At 40.2% G+C, this 17027-nt stretch overlaps 1 protein-coding gene across 2 annotated transcripts in view; it reads right to left on the bottom strand.

The window, feature by feature from the left end:
- Positions 1 to 7582: 7582 nt before the first annotated feature.
- SLC18A1 (solute carrier family 18 member A1) overlaps positions 7583 to 17027 on the bottom strand; it is a 32629-nt gene continuing 23184 nt past the window's right edge. The window contains exons 11-16 of one of the 2 annotated variants that reach the window (XM_016433115.2): positions 16919 to 16997; positions 16083 to 16134; positions 14302 to 14365; positions 13729 to 13848; positions 13327 to 13460; positions 7583 to 11747 (exon numbers count right to left, since the gene is read on the bottom strand). In XM_016433115.2, coding sequence (XP_016288601.2) covers positions 11634 to 11747; positions 13327 to 13460; positions 13729 to 13848; positions 14302 to 14365; positions 16083 to 16134; positions 16919 to 16997 — 563 coding nt within the window. In that variant the 3' untranslated portion in view covers positions 7583 to 11633. The remainder of the gene's footprint in view (positions 11748 to 13326; positions 13461 to 13728; positions 13849 to 14301; positions 14366 to 16082; positions 16135 to 16918; positions 16998 to 17027) is intronic. The other variant, XM_007476435.3, reaches the window with a different exon arrangement.

Genomic DNA, 17027 nt, shown 5'->3' on the forward strand with positions numbered 1-17027 from the left:
TATTTTATTTAGTTATTTACAAACATTATTCATTGGAAACAATGATCATTATCTTTTCTTCCCCTCCCCCTCCCACCACTTCTCCCATAGCCGACGCACGATTCCACTGGGTATCACATGTGTTCTTGACTCGAACCCATTTCCCTGTTGTTGGTATTTGCATTAGAGTGTTCATTTAGAGTCTCTCCTCAGTCATATCCCCTCCACCCCTGTAGTCAAACAGTTGCTTTTCCTCCGTGTTTTTACTCCCACAGTTTATCCTCTGCTTGTGGATTTTTTAGATCCCTGCAGATTGTTTAGGGTAATTGCATTGATACTAATGGAGAAGTCCATCACCTTCGATTGTACCACAATGTATCAGTCTCTGTGTACGATGTTTTCCTGGTTCTGCTCCTTTCGCTCTGCATCACTTCCTGGAGGTTGTTCCAGTCTCCATGGAACTCCTCCACTTTATTATTCCTTTTAGCACAATAGTTGGAATATAATTTTTTAAAAAGAGGGCAAGTACTCTAGTTAAGATGGATTAAGTAAGGGAAAGTGATGCATGCTGGAGGGGATGTGGCAAAATTGGGACACTCATGAGTTGCTGGTGTAGCTGTGAACTGATCCAATCATTTTGGAGGGCAATTTGGAACTATGCCCAAAGGCTGATAAAACTGTGTACACCCTCTGACCCATCTAACAGTAACACCCTACTGGCTCTATAAAAAGGACTTGGAGACCAACTAAGCCACAGGTTCTTAAGCTGGGGCTCTGGGAGGTTGTTTTTTTTCTTTTAGTATGTTTCTTTTTTTTTTTTTAAACTCTTACCTTCTGTCTTGGAGTCAATACTGTGTATTGGCTCCAAGGCAGAAGAGTGGTAAGGGCTAGGCAATGGGGGTCAAGTGACTTGCCCAGGGTCACACAGCTAGGAAGTGGCTGAGGCCAGATTTGAACCTAGGACCTCCCATCTCTAGGCCTGGTTCTCAATCCACTGAGCTACCCAGCTGCCCCCTAGTATGTTTCTAATGGTATGTCGATATAATTGTTTTCCTCTTAATCCTATATAGTTTATTTTATTTAAAACATTCTGAGAAGAGGCCCATACATTTCACCAGGGTGCCGAGAGATATTTGTTGTTCAGTCAATTTCAGTCATGTCCAACTTTCTGTGACTCCGTTTGGGATTTTCTTGGCAACAACACTGGGGGGGGGGGGGGGGATTTCCTTCTCCAACTCCTTATTGGAGGAGGAAAGTGAGGCAAAGAGGATGAAATTATTTGCCCAGGCTCACACAGTTGGTGTGCTTCTTCAACTCAAGAAGATGAGTATCAAGCCTGGTGATCTATCCACAATGCCAGTTAGCTTTCCCAGAGAGGGATATGATTTTTTTTTTAAAAGTTAATCCTCGGACTGTTCAAATCTGGCCTCAGACACTTCCTAGCTGGGTGACCCTGGGAAAGTCACTTAATCCTTATCATTCTTCTGCCTTGGAACCAATGCACAGTATTGACTCCAAGACTGAAGGGAAGGGTTTTAATTTTTTTTAATGGCCACTAGGTGGTGCAGTGGATAAAACATAGAATCTGGAGTCAGAAAGGCCTGAGTTCAAACCCAGCCTCTGACAAATATTAGCTGTGTGATACTAGGTTGTACCATTATTTTTAAAATGGGGATTGTAATAGTCTGTACTTTTCAGGGTTATTGTGAGGATAAAATAAAATAATATCTTTATAAAGCATTTACAAACCTTAAAGCATTATAGAATTGCTATTATGGTTATTAGTATTATTATATAGTTCTCTTGGCTTGAAGAACTCCATTGAGGCTGAGGCACTAACCTCCAGGCCAACCCATTTCACCTTTTTAATGGATAAGATTTTCTTTGGACCAAGCCCAGCTCAGCCTCCCTGAAACTCCCACCCTTTTCTCCTAGTTGAGATAAGAAAGGGGTATGTATAATGCCTTCAGCTGTTTGCTAGACTATCATGTGAAGCAGGCTATAGACTTGTTCTTTTTGGCCCAGAAGGTGGAAGTAGGACCATTTCGATTTGATTTGAGGAAAGAGAATTAGAGACAAATTCCTAAAGTGCAGCAGACTAACCCAGAGGGTAGTAAGTTCCCTCTCTCACTGGAAGTGACAAAAAAGCCTGGAAGGAGCCTAAAATGAGGATTCTTGTAGGGATAGGAGTTGGGCAGGAAGGCTTCTGAGCTCCCTTCTAATTCTGGATTTCTGTGAATATAATTTCTCTTACGCATGATTGTCCTTCAAATTCTTGAAGATGGTTCAGACATGTCATGACTAAGAATTTTCTCTTCCAGGTAAATCATTGATATTTCTTTCTTTTTAAAAAAATGCTTACTTTCTGTTTTAAAATTAATACTGTGTATTGGTTCCAAGGCAGAAAAGCAGTCGGGGATCATTGGCAAAGATTAAGTGACTTACTTAGGGTCACTCAGCTAGGAAATATCTGAGGTCAGCTTTGAATCCAGGACTTCCCATCTCTAAATCCACTGAGCTTCCTAACTGTCCTCTATTGGTATTTCTTTCAACTGATTTTCATAGGCCATGATCTCAAAGCCCTTCACCATCCTAGACACCCCTTCTCCACATGCTTTCCAGCTTGAGTCATCTGATCATTGAGCAAGAGGGGCAGATATCCAATGGATAACCTGCCTGCTGCATCTTTATCTAGGCAGCATCAAGAGAGGGACAGAAAGGCCTGCCAGAATTTTGGGTGAGTGCCCTGAGGCAGATTTACAAGCAGAATGGGCCAGAGTAATTCACAATGGGTTGGCATGAATAGATTTATAATCACGCTGGGGGGGGTGGGGGGCACATTGATGAGATCACAGATCTGTGAAATAAGCAAGTCATGTAGGTACATTACTGGTGAGGCTCAGAACCCATGGGCATAATTTATGGGGCGTTACGACTTAAGAGAACAGTTTTCAGCTTTTTTTAGTTTCAGGATCTCTTTACATTCTTAAAAATTATTAAGGATGGGGGCAGCTGGGTAGCTCAGTGGATTGAGAGCCAGGCCTAGAGATGGGAGGTCCTGGGTTCAAATCTGGCCTCAGACACTTCCCAGCTGTGTGACCCTGGGCAAGTCACTTGACCCCCATTGCCTAGCCCTTACCACTGTTCTGCCTTGGAGCCAATACACAGTATTGATTCCAAGACAGAAGGTAAGAGTTTAAAAAAAAAGATTAAGGATTCCAAATTCATGATTTAAATGTATTCTGGAGTCCCAAAAGACTATCATTTTAAGGTGAAGTAGCAAAATTGGAAATACCTGCTGTAAAAAGGTTCCTCTCCCCCAAGAGCTTTTATTTATGTGTGCTGCATCTCTTGACATTCACCATATCCAAAATTAAAACAGCTAATATTATTACAAAGAGAATTTTGGCCTCGCAGAAGCCATGGGAGGTCTCAGGCATCTCCAGAAGCTCCCAGAACACCTTGTGAGGATGACCAATATAAGAAAACCACATCCCGTCAGTCCTCCGGCATATGGGGACCAGCGGCTTGTCTCTAACTCTTCACTGAGACTCTTTCAGGTATACGATAGAGATTCAGAACTTTCTGCAAATAATCCTAAAGGCCGCTTCCTACACAGGGTTGTGGAAGGCCACGAATGCCCTTTTGACACCAGCCTCAGGGATGACATGAATTTATACCTTCTGGCTTCCCTTCATCATCAAGTAGTTCATTCTTTTTTTTTTTTTAAAACCCTTACCTTCCGTCTTGGAGTCAATACTGTGTATTGGCTCCAAGGCAGAAGAGTGGTAAGGGCTAGGCAATGGGGGTCAAGTGACTTGCCCAGGGTCACACAGCTGGGAAGTGTCTGAGGCCAGATTTGAACCCAGGACCTCCCATCTCTAGGGCTAGCTCTCAATCCACTGAGCTACCCAGCTGCCCCCATCATCGTCAAGTAGTTCATTCTTAAGAAGGGACGGTGGCTGCCCCCAGCCAGGTGGGTGAGTTTCAGAGACTGGGGCTGCTTGGAAGATTTGGCTGCCTGAGTTGGGGAACCGCCTTCTTCGGAGAGTCTCCCCATCTCCAGGTTACAGGACAGTGAGCTGGGCTTTAAGTGACTCAGTCCTCCCTGGGATTTGAGTAGAGAAAATAGAAAGGAGGCAGGGGGGATGTCTACTTCTCCTCTCCCATCAGAAGGGGGAAATGATGACTCGAGAGAGAATCACGTGAAAAGTAGCATCTGCTTGTCTGGGTGAACTGAGATTCCTGGTCAGTTTCTGCCTGTTTTCTTTGGGGGGGCACAGAAGTACTGGTGTTAGAGTTGGGGACCCCTGAGTTTGAATCCTGCCTCTGATATCACAGTATGTAAGATACCATTTGTTATTTAACCTCTATTTTTTTTCCTAAAACCCTTTATAATCAATACTGTATATTGGTTCCAAGGCAGAAGAGCGATAAGGGTGAGGCAATGGGGATTATGTGATTTGGCTAGAGTTATAGTGTCTGAGGTCAGATTTGAATCCAGGACCTCCCATCTCTAGGCCTGGCTCTCAATCCACTGAACTACCCAACTGCCCCTATTTGACATCTCTGAATCTCATTTTCCCCATCTGTATAATAGTTTAGAATTAGTACTAATTAATTCTAATTGCTAGTAATAGGAATTGGAATTAGTACTAATAAATAGTACCAATTTCAATTGATCAATGAGTATTTATTATTTTTATTGTTTGGTTGTATTTCAGTCTTGTTTGACTCATTGTGACCCCATGTAGGGGTTTTCTTGGCAAATATACTAGAGTGGTTTGCTCTTTCCTTCTCCAGCTCATTTTGCCGAGGAGGCAATGGAGGCAAACAAGGTTAAGTGACTTGCCCAGGGTCACACAGCTAGGAAGTGTCTGAGGCCACATTTTAACTCAAGGAGATGAATTTTCCTGACTCCAAACCCAACATTTTTTCCACTTTGTCACTTAAGGTGCCACAATTAAGTGTTTACTATATGGTAGATACTGTATTATATACTGGGGAGGCAAAGAAAAACAAAGTCAATCCCTTCTTTTAAAGAGCTTACATCTAATGTGGGAAGATAATGGGCATAAAATAGATTCATAATAAGAGACATCCAGAATATTTGGAAAGTAACCTTAGTGTGAGAGGTATTAGTAGATGGAGCATCACATACATTTGCACTAAATCTTCAAGGAAGCCAAAGATCCTACTGAAGATCAAAAGGAGGAATATTTTAAAACTTTAATATCAAGTTTTATTTTTATTTAATAGTCAATTTAATAATTTAATAATAGGTGCATAATAAGAGCAAAGGTATGGAAATGGGAGATTTTCTCTTCATAAGAGAGGAGTAACAAATAGGCCAGCATGGATGGACAATAGCATGTGTAAGAGTAAGAACCTCTCCATTTTGTATTTGTGTTTCCAGATTAAATAGTGTCTGATCAAAACATATAATTAAACAATGTTTATTCATTCAATCATCTCTACCTGTGGAAGGGAATAAAGTGAAAAAAGAGTGAAAAGGTAGAAAAAAAAGGTTAAATTAAGATTTATTAAATTATTATTTTATTTTTTATAATTTATTTATTATTAAATTATTAATAAGAATTAATATTATAAAATATTAAATTAAATGTTAAAGGAAGGAGTTTCTATTTGATCCTGAAAGTAATACAGGGTAAAACCCCCTAAACTTGGGGGGTTTCTAGATTCCATATTGACAGGAGTCACAGAGATAACAAAAGAAGGGGACACAGTCACCTGCTATAGGAAACCTTTCATGATAGCCCATACTCTGGAGTCAAAGGTTCTGGCTTCCAATCCTACCCCTGTGGTTTACTTCCTTTAACTTTCTTCAAGTCTTTAATTTTCATAGACCTCAGTTTTCTCATCTGTAAAATGAGAGGGGCTAACTAGATGGCCTCTGAGGTCCCTCTCAGCTTCAGAGCTATGCTTCTATGTGCTTTGCAAACCATAAAACCCTATGCAAATAAAGAGATTGTAGGATTGGATGACTAATCCTGAGTCTTTGTCTTCCAAAATGGAACAATCTTTTTAATGGTCTCTGGAGGCAACTTTTCCCTTCTCTCTACCAGGAACTAATTCTTTTGGTCATTTTATCAATCTTTCTGTGAAACTTCTGCAGCTCAATAGCCAATGCTTTCTTAAAGTAATCTAGGTATGGGGGCCACACCATGGTTTTATAGAATATATTTGCTTTTGTTTAGTTTTGAATCCTCTTCTTGGCCCAGAGGCAACATTTCATTGCCCAATTGGAGCATAGTAGCTATGAAGCCAAGGTCTTCAACCCCAATCAATTTAATTAGCCATAGCTCAGACCTCATATTTCTACTTAACATTTGTGGAAGTGATACTAAATCAATTTTTTTTTTCTTGGAGATTAGATTAGCTGGCTCAGCATGCACCTGAGAGTCACCACTCTAGTTCTCTGGGCCTCCTAGAGATCTCTTCTGGTGAGAGGAAGTCATACCAGATTGGTCATCTCTAGTCCTCTGGCACAGACACCTTGGCCAAGTCCCAAATTTGACCCTTGAATTTCTTCTAAAGTCTGGCGCAAATACCATCCATCCATCCTGCTACTTTGTCTCAATCTAGTTTGTCGATTAGGCCAAGTTAATAATGAACATACAATTTAGCACTTGAAAGCACAACTACAAAGGAGGACGAGAGCTAGAGGGTAAAATGGGCTGCTAGGTGGCACAGTGGACAGAGAGCCTAGCCTGGAATCAAGAAGACTCATCTTTCTGAGTTCAAACCTGGTCTCAGATACTACCCACTAGCTTGTGTGACCCTGAGCAAGGCATTTCACTCTGTTTACCTCAGTTTCCTCATCTGTAAAATGAGCTGGAGAAGTAAATGACAAACCACTCTGGTATCTTTGCCAAGAAAACCCCAAATAGGATCATGAAGAGTCTGAAATGATGGAACAATAACAACAACATGGGATATAGTGGATTCATTACGCAAATTTTTCCCTAGTTTCCTTTCTGCTCCCAGATGAGTTATCAGAAATCTAACCCTGGATTTCTCACCTTAGAATCTAGAAGACCTGGTTTTCTGTTCTACCTTTGACTCAGACTGACTTGATTGCTGAGAAAATTTCAATAATCAAGGAAACCCTTTATAATTATAAACTATACTTCAGTTATCAATCTACATTGGTGGAGGGAGTTTTTTGTTAGAATTTTCCCCTATTAATGAAATCACAGACTAAGTCAAAAAGGGGAGGAAGGGCAGAGAGAGGGAAATATGTTGTCCTACTGCTAAGAATTTAGTCAGGAAAGAGAGCTGGACAACAATTGGGTGAGTCTCTGATGTGTTATCATCTGTAAAAGATTTCTGAGACTTAAGCAAAGATTAGAGAAGCAGCTGAGAAAGAATTTGTGCAATGTGCAGGCTATTGATCAGGACTGCAAGAATTGTCCAGCATCTATCTATGGGAATAAGTGATGGATTAAGAATTGGAGGGTGTGAGTTCTTAGCCCAGCATCACTGCCTGCTACCAGTGTGACCATAGGCAAGACATTTATCTTCTTATCTTTAAAATGACTTCTAACATCTACTGATCTATAAAATAAGACAAATGGAATAGATTTTTCTTAAATAGATTTTTATTAATATCTTTTGCTTTACATTGCCTTGATCCTACCCCTTATATCCTTCCCTCTCCCCCTCTCTGAAAGTCATCATTATCACAAATAATTTTATAAGAAAAAGAGAACTAGAGGAAAACATTTCAAAAAACTAACTAATACAATAATAAGAACAAAACAATAAAAATGATTTATATTCATTGTTCTATACCCATGGATACTCATATTTCTGGAAAGGTTCATGTAAAGGTGACTTCTTATATCTCTTTTTAGGGGCCAAACATTCTATATAATTTCACAATTTTCATTTATCAATTTTTTTTTGGTGTTGTTGCTTCTTTCCATTTACATGATTGTAATCATTGTGTATATTGTTTTATGACACCGCCTACTTCACTCTACAACAGTTCATATAGATCTTTCCATGTTTCTCTATACTCATCATGTTCATCTTTTCTTATAGCATAGTAATATTCCATTATTTTCACTTGCCATAATTTGCTTAGCCATTCCCCAATTTATGAGCACCTACTTTGTTCCGAGTTCTCTTGGTATATAATCTGCCAAAGCATATGACATTTTAGTCATTCTATTTGCAAAAATTCCTAATGGTTGTACTAATTCATAGGTCCACCAACTATGCATTAGTATACCTGTCATTCCACAAGCCTCCTTCAACACTGTTAATATCCATCTTTTGACATGTTTCCTAATTTTCTGAGTAGGAGGTAAAACTTCAAAATTGTTTTGTGTTTTTTATTATTGACAGAGCATTTTTTCATATGACTGTTAATGTACTAGATTATTTCTAAGAAGCATACTAATTTCTAAGAAACAAACTAAACTCTAATTCTATCATTTGAAAAATCCTCAGTGGCACTCTTATCACTCACAAGATAAAATCTAAACCTGAGTCTAGCATTCAAATCCCTCTCTAATCTAGTCCTTACTTAATCTCTCCCATCTTATTTCCTGATACTTCCCTACATAAACCCTCTGCTCCAACAAAATTTGTCTCCTAATTGCTTACTAAATTTGCCATTTATATTCCTACCTCCCCATCTTTATTCATTCTTTAAGAAAACAAAAACAAAATCTTGCCTTCAGTTTTAGAATCAATGGATTCTAAAGCAGACAAGAGGTAAGGGTTAGGCATTTGGGGCTAAGTGACTTACCCAATTAGGAGTGTCTGAGGTCAAATTAGAACCCAGGTCCTCCTGACTATCCACAGAGTCACTGAGCTGCTCCATCTTTACCCATTCTTGCCTGAAATGTCCTCCTCATCCTTGTGTATTTCATCTTATCCTCTCTTCAAACCCAGCTGCCTCAATAAAGCTTTCTTTGGATGCTCCAATCCATAGTAATCCCTCCACATAATTATAGTATCTATCTCTGAACCCCTTTTGGATTATTTATTGGTATATACTAACCATTTGTCAATAATAGTATAATTAAGGGTAATTGGGTACTGGTGAGAAATAGCCTGGCAAAGCCAAGAAAAGGATAGACTTGGGGTCAGAAAGACCAGGGTAGAATATTGCCTCAGACACTAGCTGTGTGACCCCTGGCCAAATCACTTACTCTCCATGTTCACTTGTCTGTAAAATGGAGATAATCATACACCTACCTCACAGTTATTGTGGGAATCAAATAAGAGAACACACGTCATTCCTTTACAACCTTAGAGCACTCTATAAATGTTAGCTAGTATTATTATTATCACTTAAAATATGCTATTTAAAAAAATGTATCCCTGGCCTGCATTTTCAATTAGATTGTCTGCTGTTTGGGAGCAGGAGTCATGGCTTATGCCTTAGCACTTTTAACCTTAAATATGGCAAGTGTTCAATAAATGCTGTAGAAGTTGATGGAATAAAGTCTTAATAATGATTACATTCATACACACAGTTTTTCTCTATATAGAGCTTAAAGAGTATTCTGTGGTAAGTAGATTCATTAACAAGCATGAAAAATTTCTCATCATATACTCCATTTTTGTTTTTTTTTAACCCTTCCCTCCCAACTTGGAATAAATACTGTGTATTGGTTCCAAGGCAGAAGAGTGGTAAGGGCTAGGCAATGGGGGTCAAGTGACTTGCCCAGGGTCACACAGCCAGGAAGTGCCTGAGGCTAGATTTGAACCTGTGACCTCCCATCTCTGGGCCTGACTCTCAATCCACTGAGCCACCCACCCATCATATACTCTGTTGCACCAATGTAGGTTTCCAGGTATACTTTTTTAACTTTTCAAGATAACTATAGTCAATACCTTTAGCGTATAGAATTCAGGGGAAAAGCAAGAACAAGAAGCAAACATTGTCTAATGGAAAGAGCACCATATCTGAAGCCAAAAGACTTGGATTCTCATCCCAGCATCAGCTTATTTATGTGACCTTGGGCAAGTCACTTCAAACTTCTTCTTGGTAAAAATGAGGAGCTTTGACAAGGTGACTGCTGTGAGCCTGTCCAGCTTTAAATCCTCTGTTCTCTCTGAAAACAGGGAAAGTCTGAAGGGCTTGCACTGGGAAGCCTCCGGGATAACAATGCTACTTGCATGGCGGTAAAACTTATTTTACAACTACAAGCTTAGAAGCAGAAGAAAAAATAAAATAAACTCGTGATTAGGATGTAATATTTATAAAGTGCTTAGCACTGTGCCTGGCACATGGTAGGCACTATATAAATACTAGCTAGTTATTATTAGGAGATATACAGTAAGACCTAGGAACAGCCTTCTCAACCTAACCAGAAAAGACCTAGCAGGGAGCATATTCAAGGAGAAGAGCAGCTGCCTCCAGATCCTAGGAGGGAAGGCATCCATCCCACTGGAATGCCTCCGGACTGCATGACAATAAACAGGACTGGCCATCCCAGTCTCCTCCCAGTGTCCCCGGCCAGGGGATGAATTCTCTTTGTGAACAGTCAGAGAACAAAGTCTTTGTTCTGGCCTTAACTCAAATTCTCAATTTCCAAGCTGCTCCAACTCTAGGGATTATCTCAGGGGTGATAAGATAAGATTTAGCATACCCTTCGGGTCCTAAAATTGTAGATTTGGAGATATAAAAGCTTCAGAGGTCACCTAATCCATACCCTTCATTTTAGAGAGGCCCAGAGAGAGTACTAACTTGCCAACAATGAGAGAGATAGTAGGTAGCCAAATGAAGAGCTCTAGTAGGAGCCCATTATATGTTTTTTTAGTTTGAGTTAAATAAAACCTGTCCTATATCCAGTGTCTTGCTCTCCTGAATGCTTGCTGAGAAGTTGAGGCCCCTCTGGAGTAAAATAGCTAGATACCAATAGTCCCAGGATTTTTGGAGATAGAGATTTTGTAACATTTCCCCATTCCCTTAAAAACAAAGAAATAGGGGTAGTGGGTGGAGAGTCAGGCCTAGAGACAGGAGGTCTGAGGTTCAAATCTGGTCTCAGATACTTCCCAGGGGTGTGAGACCTTGGACAAGTCATTTAACCCTCCTTCCTTGCCTAGCCCTTACCACTTTTCTACCTTGGAACCAATACATAGTACTGATTCTAAGGTGGAAGGTAAAGGTTGGTTTGTTCATCTGTTTTTAATGCATCTGGAACTATCATGTCAATGCCTTGAATACAACTGGAATTTACTATATATGAAAAGCAAAGTCACATACACTATAGGTTGGTAACCCAACTAGAACAGAGGCACGCTGTGCTTTCTGGGTTCCTCCTTATAATTAATATTTTCCCTGCACCCTCCTCCAACAACCTTTAGCAAAGGATTACACTCCTTATACTAATCAGCTTTTTAATAGCCTGCATTATAAGGTAGAAATCACCTCCCTAACCCTGGCAGGAAAAATGAGCCAAGCAAAGTATCTGCAGAATAAGGCATTTGTCTTCATCGAACCCACAAGCCTAAGTTCTTTTCCTTCCCAGGTGGGGATAGAAGGGAAGAAAAGTCCCAGGACAGAGTATTAGAAGGCATTTAGGTCTGTAGCAGAGGAAAGGGGAAGGGTGAGACATCTATATGGAGCAATGCCCACCAGATCCCCAAAGCAGGAGTCTCCTTTCCTCCCACTACTCCTCGCTCTCCATTTCCTCTTCACTGCCCTCACTTAGGGGAAATGCCCTTTGGGACTTCTGGATTCCATGGATCTTAGTCTCCATAGGACATTCCTGGTTCAAAATTGCCTGTGGTAAGAGAAAGGAGAAATCCTATCACTTTGTCATAGACCTTACTTTCCACCCACCCTCCAACTTGCCCCAAAGTCTTTGCAAAGTGAGTTTTCACATCAGAACTTCAAAGGGCGCAAGATGCTCATTTTTAGGCTTCTTTACACCCTCTCAGTGAGCCAAGGTGGCACAGTGGCCACAGTACATGTTCCTGAGTGCAAACCCAGCCTCACACACTTATTACTGAGTGACCTTATTAGCTGTGAGTGTGAAACTCCTTTAATAATTATAATAGTATTTGCCTTTATGATTATTTTCATAATACAATTATTAGTTTTGAGTTAATAGTCAAATAATATAGTTTGCTTCATATGAATTAACTACAAAAGTTATAGTTCAGGGTGGTATCAAATCTTGTTTACATCTTTTGACCTTAAACCTATAACCAAAAGTTACTCCCAAGCCCACCATACCCTATTGGGTACAAGCTCAAGACCTTCAGGAAGGAGGAGAAGGTCTTCCTTGGGTAAAGGAGTGGAGGCCTGCTTTGGGTGCAAGCTCAAGACAGGTCACACAGGAGGCAGAGGGCCAGCAATAATAATAGACTTAAGTTACTGCCCAAAGTGATCTTTTGCATTCACTAGCTTAATTAGTACTTCTGTCACTAATTAAAAACCACATATGTGAAAGATAGAGCATCTTTTTCTTTTTTTGTATCACTATGTCATAAAATTTCTCTCTATAAAAAAGGCCATCTTCAAAGGCTTGGGGTCTCTGGTTCTGATGGGACCAGGGTCCGGCTTTATTGTGAGGTGGGCTTCCTCTCAATAAACCTATTATCTAACTTGGAGTTCTGTACTGGTGTGATAAATTTCTGCCACGGACTCTAGGCAAGTCACTTAACCCTATTTGCCTCAGGTCTTCATCTGTAAAGGAAAAAGAAATGGCAAACCACTCTAGTATCTTTGCTAAGGAAAATAACAAATGGGATCAAAAAGAATTGGACATGATAACAACAAAAACACCCACTCAAGCTTCATGAAATTCATGATTATCAATCAGTCTTGGGTGTCCTTGAATTGTGCTTCTTTGCTCTGGGCACCCACAGGGAAGAATAGAGAAAGGGAAAGAGGAAATAAGATGAACTTTGAAAAGAAAGGCAGAAACCTTCAACAAAAAGGTGAATCATTATTGTCATAATAATTATTGTGGACCTGTGGTTTCATCAGTGTAGATTCCCAGATATGGAAACTCCATATACCATTACATCTCAGCTACTCCTAGGTAAATTGCTGTCACAAGTCATAGGGGAAACTCAGAAATTAAAATGGATTGTTCAGGATCACTCATAACTAGCAGGTGTCAGAGTTCAGAGCTTGAACTCAAAACTTCCTTAATACAAGCCCAACCCTCTACCCACTAACCAATGATACCTTTCCTCATAATTATTATGAAGGGGGAGGGAATGAGAGAAGAGGGGAGAAAATAAAATAGAAGGGAGGCAGAAAAACATGAGGAAAAGAGAGACCAAAGAGAGAGAAAGGAAGAAAGACAAAAAGATCTGTTCTTTAAACAATAGTTAGAATCAGTCTCTTACAATCTTTTCTTCCTTGGCTGGGGGGCTTCGAAGGTAGTAGCAGAGTGGGGCATAGGCAATGTTGATGACTCCAATGATGACCATAAGCCAGGGAAAACCAATCGAATGGACGATGGCACCCCCAGTAGATGGACCTGCAAGGGTTAAATCAAGCATTTATTATATATCCATTAGATAAACTGGAAACAGACTGGGCACTGTTGGGAAGAAGGAAGGATACAGAAATGAAGTGGCCCTACTTGTCAAAGGTCCTAGGATTGAGAGTTAGCCATGAGAAAGAGAGAGTGCTTTGGATACTCTACCTCAATTTAAAACTGACTGACTGGTGGAAGTGGTGATGAGGAAATGGATGACAGGTGGGAGCTTTGGGGAAACCAGGTCTAGGGTATTATTGGTACATACCAATAGCAAATCCCATACAGAAAGCCACATCAGCAATGGCATAGACACTCCCATATACAGATGTATGGCGAAGGTCCACCAGGTGTCCCATGATGGGCATCATGGAGGAATCCACCATGCCTGTGGCCCAAACAAACAGTAGAGTAAGTCACTATCATCCCTCCTGACCTGCTAGATTCTGCCCTACCCAGAATTCTTTCTTTTGCATTTTGCCTATATGTTCTTCCATTTCCTTCCTTGGGATCTCTCTTTTTAATGCTGCCTCTATTCCATCTCATTTCTTACTCAGTTCTTTCCTTCCTCCTCTCTTCTACCTCTTCCCCCATAGGAGAAAATTACAAGGTATTTCCTAAACAGCAACTCCCGACTATTGCTTTTAACTCATCTCTTTTTTCTCCCTCATTCACTGTCCTCTTAAATTAGAGCAAGGATCAGAGAAGCCTCTTAACCCAGAACCTAATATCAAAGTGAAAATTCCAGGCCCAAAAGGCTGCAGTAGAAAGGAGAGGGAAGGGGAATAGGATGGAGGAAGAAATACATGCTTGACTTCCTTCTCCAAAAGGAAGTTCTTACCAATAGCAAAGCCTAGTCCCCCATTGGGACCAATGAGACCGAGAATATTCTGAGCAAGAGGAACCTTTAGGAAAAAACAAAAGTGGAAAGTATTGAGGATGTTACACCTTATGATTATTATCCAAAGGGTTATATAAAGGGACTAGACAGCTCTGTACCATACTTTTCCCACATCCATGCCTTCAAACACCTCCTTATTCTCCATTTTTACTATAAAAACATTTTCATAAAGTGCTTAATTATTTGTGTGTGTGTGTGTGTGTGTGTGTGTGTATGTGTGTGTGTGTAGGGGGGAGGTCATAAATCTTTAACCAAGAGAACCACACAGAACAGGGACCAATAACCTAGGGCAATACATGCCAAAGATGGGATAAAAAATTATTTCATGGTACAATAAAAGTGGCCCTGGGAAAAATGGTCAAACAGGTGAAACTTGACTTTCATGTACCATGTCTATGACCTATAGCCTGGGATCCATGGATTGATTTTAGGAGTTGCACAAACTTGAACTGGAAAAAAATTACATCTTATTTCAATATAACTGGCTTCTTTTGTAATCCTGTGTGTTTTATTTTATGATTTAAAAATATTATTAGGAAAAGGAACCCATAGGTTTCACTGGATTGCCAAAAGTCACCATGACACATAAAAAATTTAGAACCCTTAACTCAAACCACTCACAAAACTGCCCAGTACTAGTTCTCTGTATTCCCTTTGTCCCATTCTTCTGAGAATAGACTAATCTCTGATGACATTAACTCATAAGTAAAGTATTAAAGACTGATAACTTGTTATCATATATGCTTGTATTTTAATGAGGGATTCCTTAAAAAAGAACAATCATTTTCTCATTTCTCTGATCCATGTGGAATGTTGTCCCCAGGGACTCCTTGGAGGTAGAAAGGGCTATTGTCCCCATTCTCCTATTCTCAGAAGAGCCTGAATAAAGGATGACTTGGCATGCCTCTTCTTGGATATTTAGTTTACTATATATTAGTAGAGGGGTAGCTAGGTGGTACAGTAGATAGAGCACTAGACTTAGAATAAGTGTCTTGCCCACGGTCACACAACTAAGAGTCTGAGGCTGGATTTGAACTAGAAAGATGAATCTTCCTAATTTGAGGCCTGCTACTCTCTCCACTGCACCACCTCATGTAAGCATGTCTCCTCTGAGAAGTTACCAAAGCCTGAAACATCATTAATGCTTGGGCCCCACACTATACTAAACTGATTCTCAGTCATCCTGGCTCTTCCCTCACTCATACTGAATTGTTACAGAATTATAATCTGTGGCCACACAGCCAATTTCAACCTGTGTCATCACCTCTTGCCCAGACTGTGTGTTTTAAAAAATATTGTGGATGGGGGACTTCATTTCCCAGCATTCTTTACTCTTTCCAGGGGTCCCTTATCTTGTGTCCCTGTGTTGTGCCCTGGTGTGGGTTAGTTTATAAATTTGCTGAAACCCACACTGTGGGGCTTTGAGGCTTTTGCTTTGGCTCCAGCATGGCAGGTCTGGGTCTTTGGCTCTCTGCTCTGCTCACTTGGCTGAGGGAACTCCTTTCTCTCTCACTTTGTTATTAAAATCCTCTAAATTTAAATTCTTGGAGTATTCATTCATTTTTAATTTTACAAGACTCTGAATAAAGCCTTTGTCTCAGTAAAGGTCTTTCTACCAGGGGGCAAAAGAAGTATATATATATATCGCTTTGTTTTCCAAAAGAATTGATTTTGAAGTAGGGCCCCCAGGGTCTAACCCAAAGATTCCTAGTTATACTCACACAGAGTAGGCTGATACCTACTACCAACATCCCAATCAGAGAACATAGCCATCTATTAAAAGGAAACAAGAAACTACTTTAGGGAAACATAATTCCCTTTCAGCCCCAACCCCCAACCTTGTTACTCCCAAGGATGGCTAGCAAGGACACTATCTGGGTACCATTTCCAAAAACTACTTCCTGTCTAAACAGACAAAGCAATACTTGGCTAGATGTGGATATTGTTTCACACGATGGAAAGAAGGGTGCTCTTCTCTCTTTCTCTTTCATGGCTCTTGAGCTTTAACTCAGGTCATTTTGTCTATGTGAAATGCCCTCCCTCTCCCTTCATTGTTTTAAATTCTAATCACTCTTCAAAGCCCAGCACAATAAACCCTCCCCAGACCCAGCTTAACCCATCATGTACTTTTCCTTTTTGACACTCTATAAACTGACTACACTACTCCTTTTTGTCATTTGCTGATTATTTCCTGACTTTGTGTCATTTGTTTGTTCAGTCATTTTTGAGTTGTGTCTGACTTTCTGTGACCCAATTTGGGTTTTTTGTTGTTGTTGTTGTTGTTGTTGTTGTTCAGTCATGTCTAAGTCTTCATGACCCTATTTGGAGGTTTCTTGACAACGACTCCAATATTTTTGCCAAGAAAACCCCAAACGGGGTCATGAAATGTTGAACATGACTGAAAAACAACTGAACCAAAAAAAAATTGTTTGGAAGCTACTTTTCTTTACATTGTCCTTTTCAGTTCTAACTTTGTGTGACTCCATAATTTCCTTAAGAGATGCTAAAACTTCTGTCTTACCTTTCCACATCCTCCTCATCTCTCCAGATTACTTACCGACCCATCTTGTTGGCCAACACTCCAAAAAGGTTGGTGCCAATGAGATAGGACACACTGGCAGGCAGAAAGGCTAGACCTATAGGGAGAAAAGCATTTCTTTGGACTT

This window comes from Monodelphis domestica, chromosome 1 (genome assembly GCF_027887165.1).
Source record: "Monodelphis domestica isolate mMonDom1 chromosome 1, mMonDom1.pri, whole genome shotgun sequence".
Lineage (NCBI taxonomy): Eukaryota > Metazoa > Chordata > Mammalia > Didelphimorphia > Didelphidae > Monodelphis > Monodelphis domestica.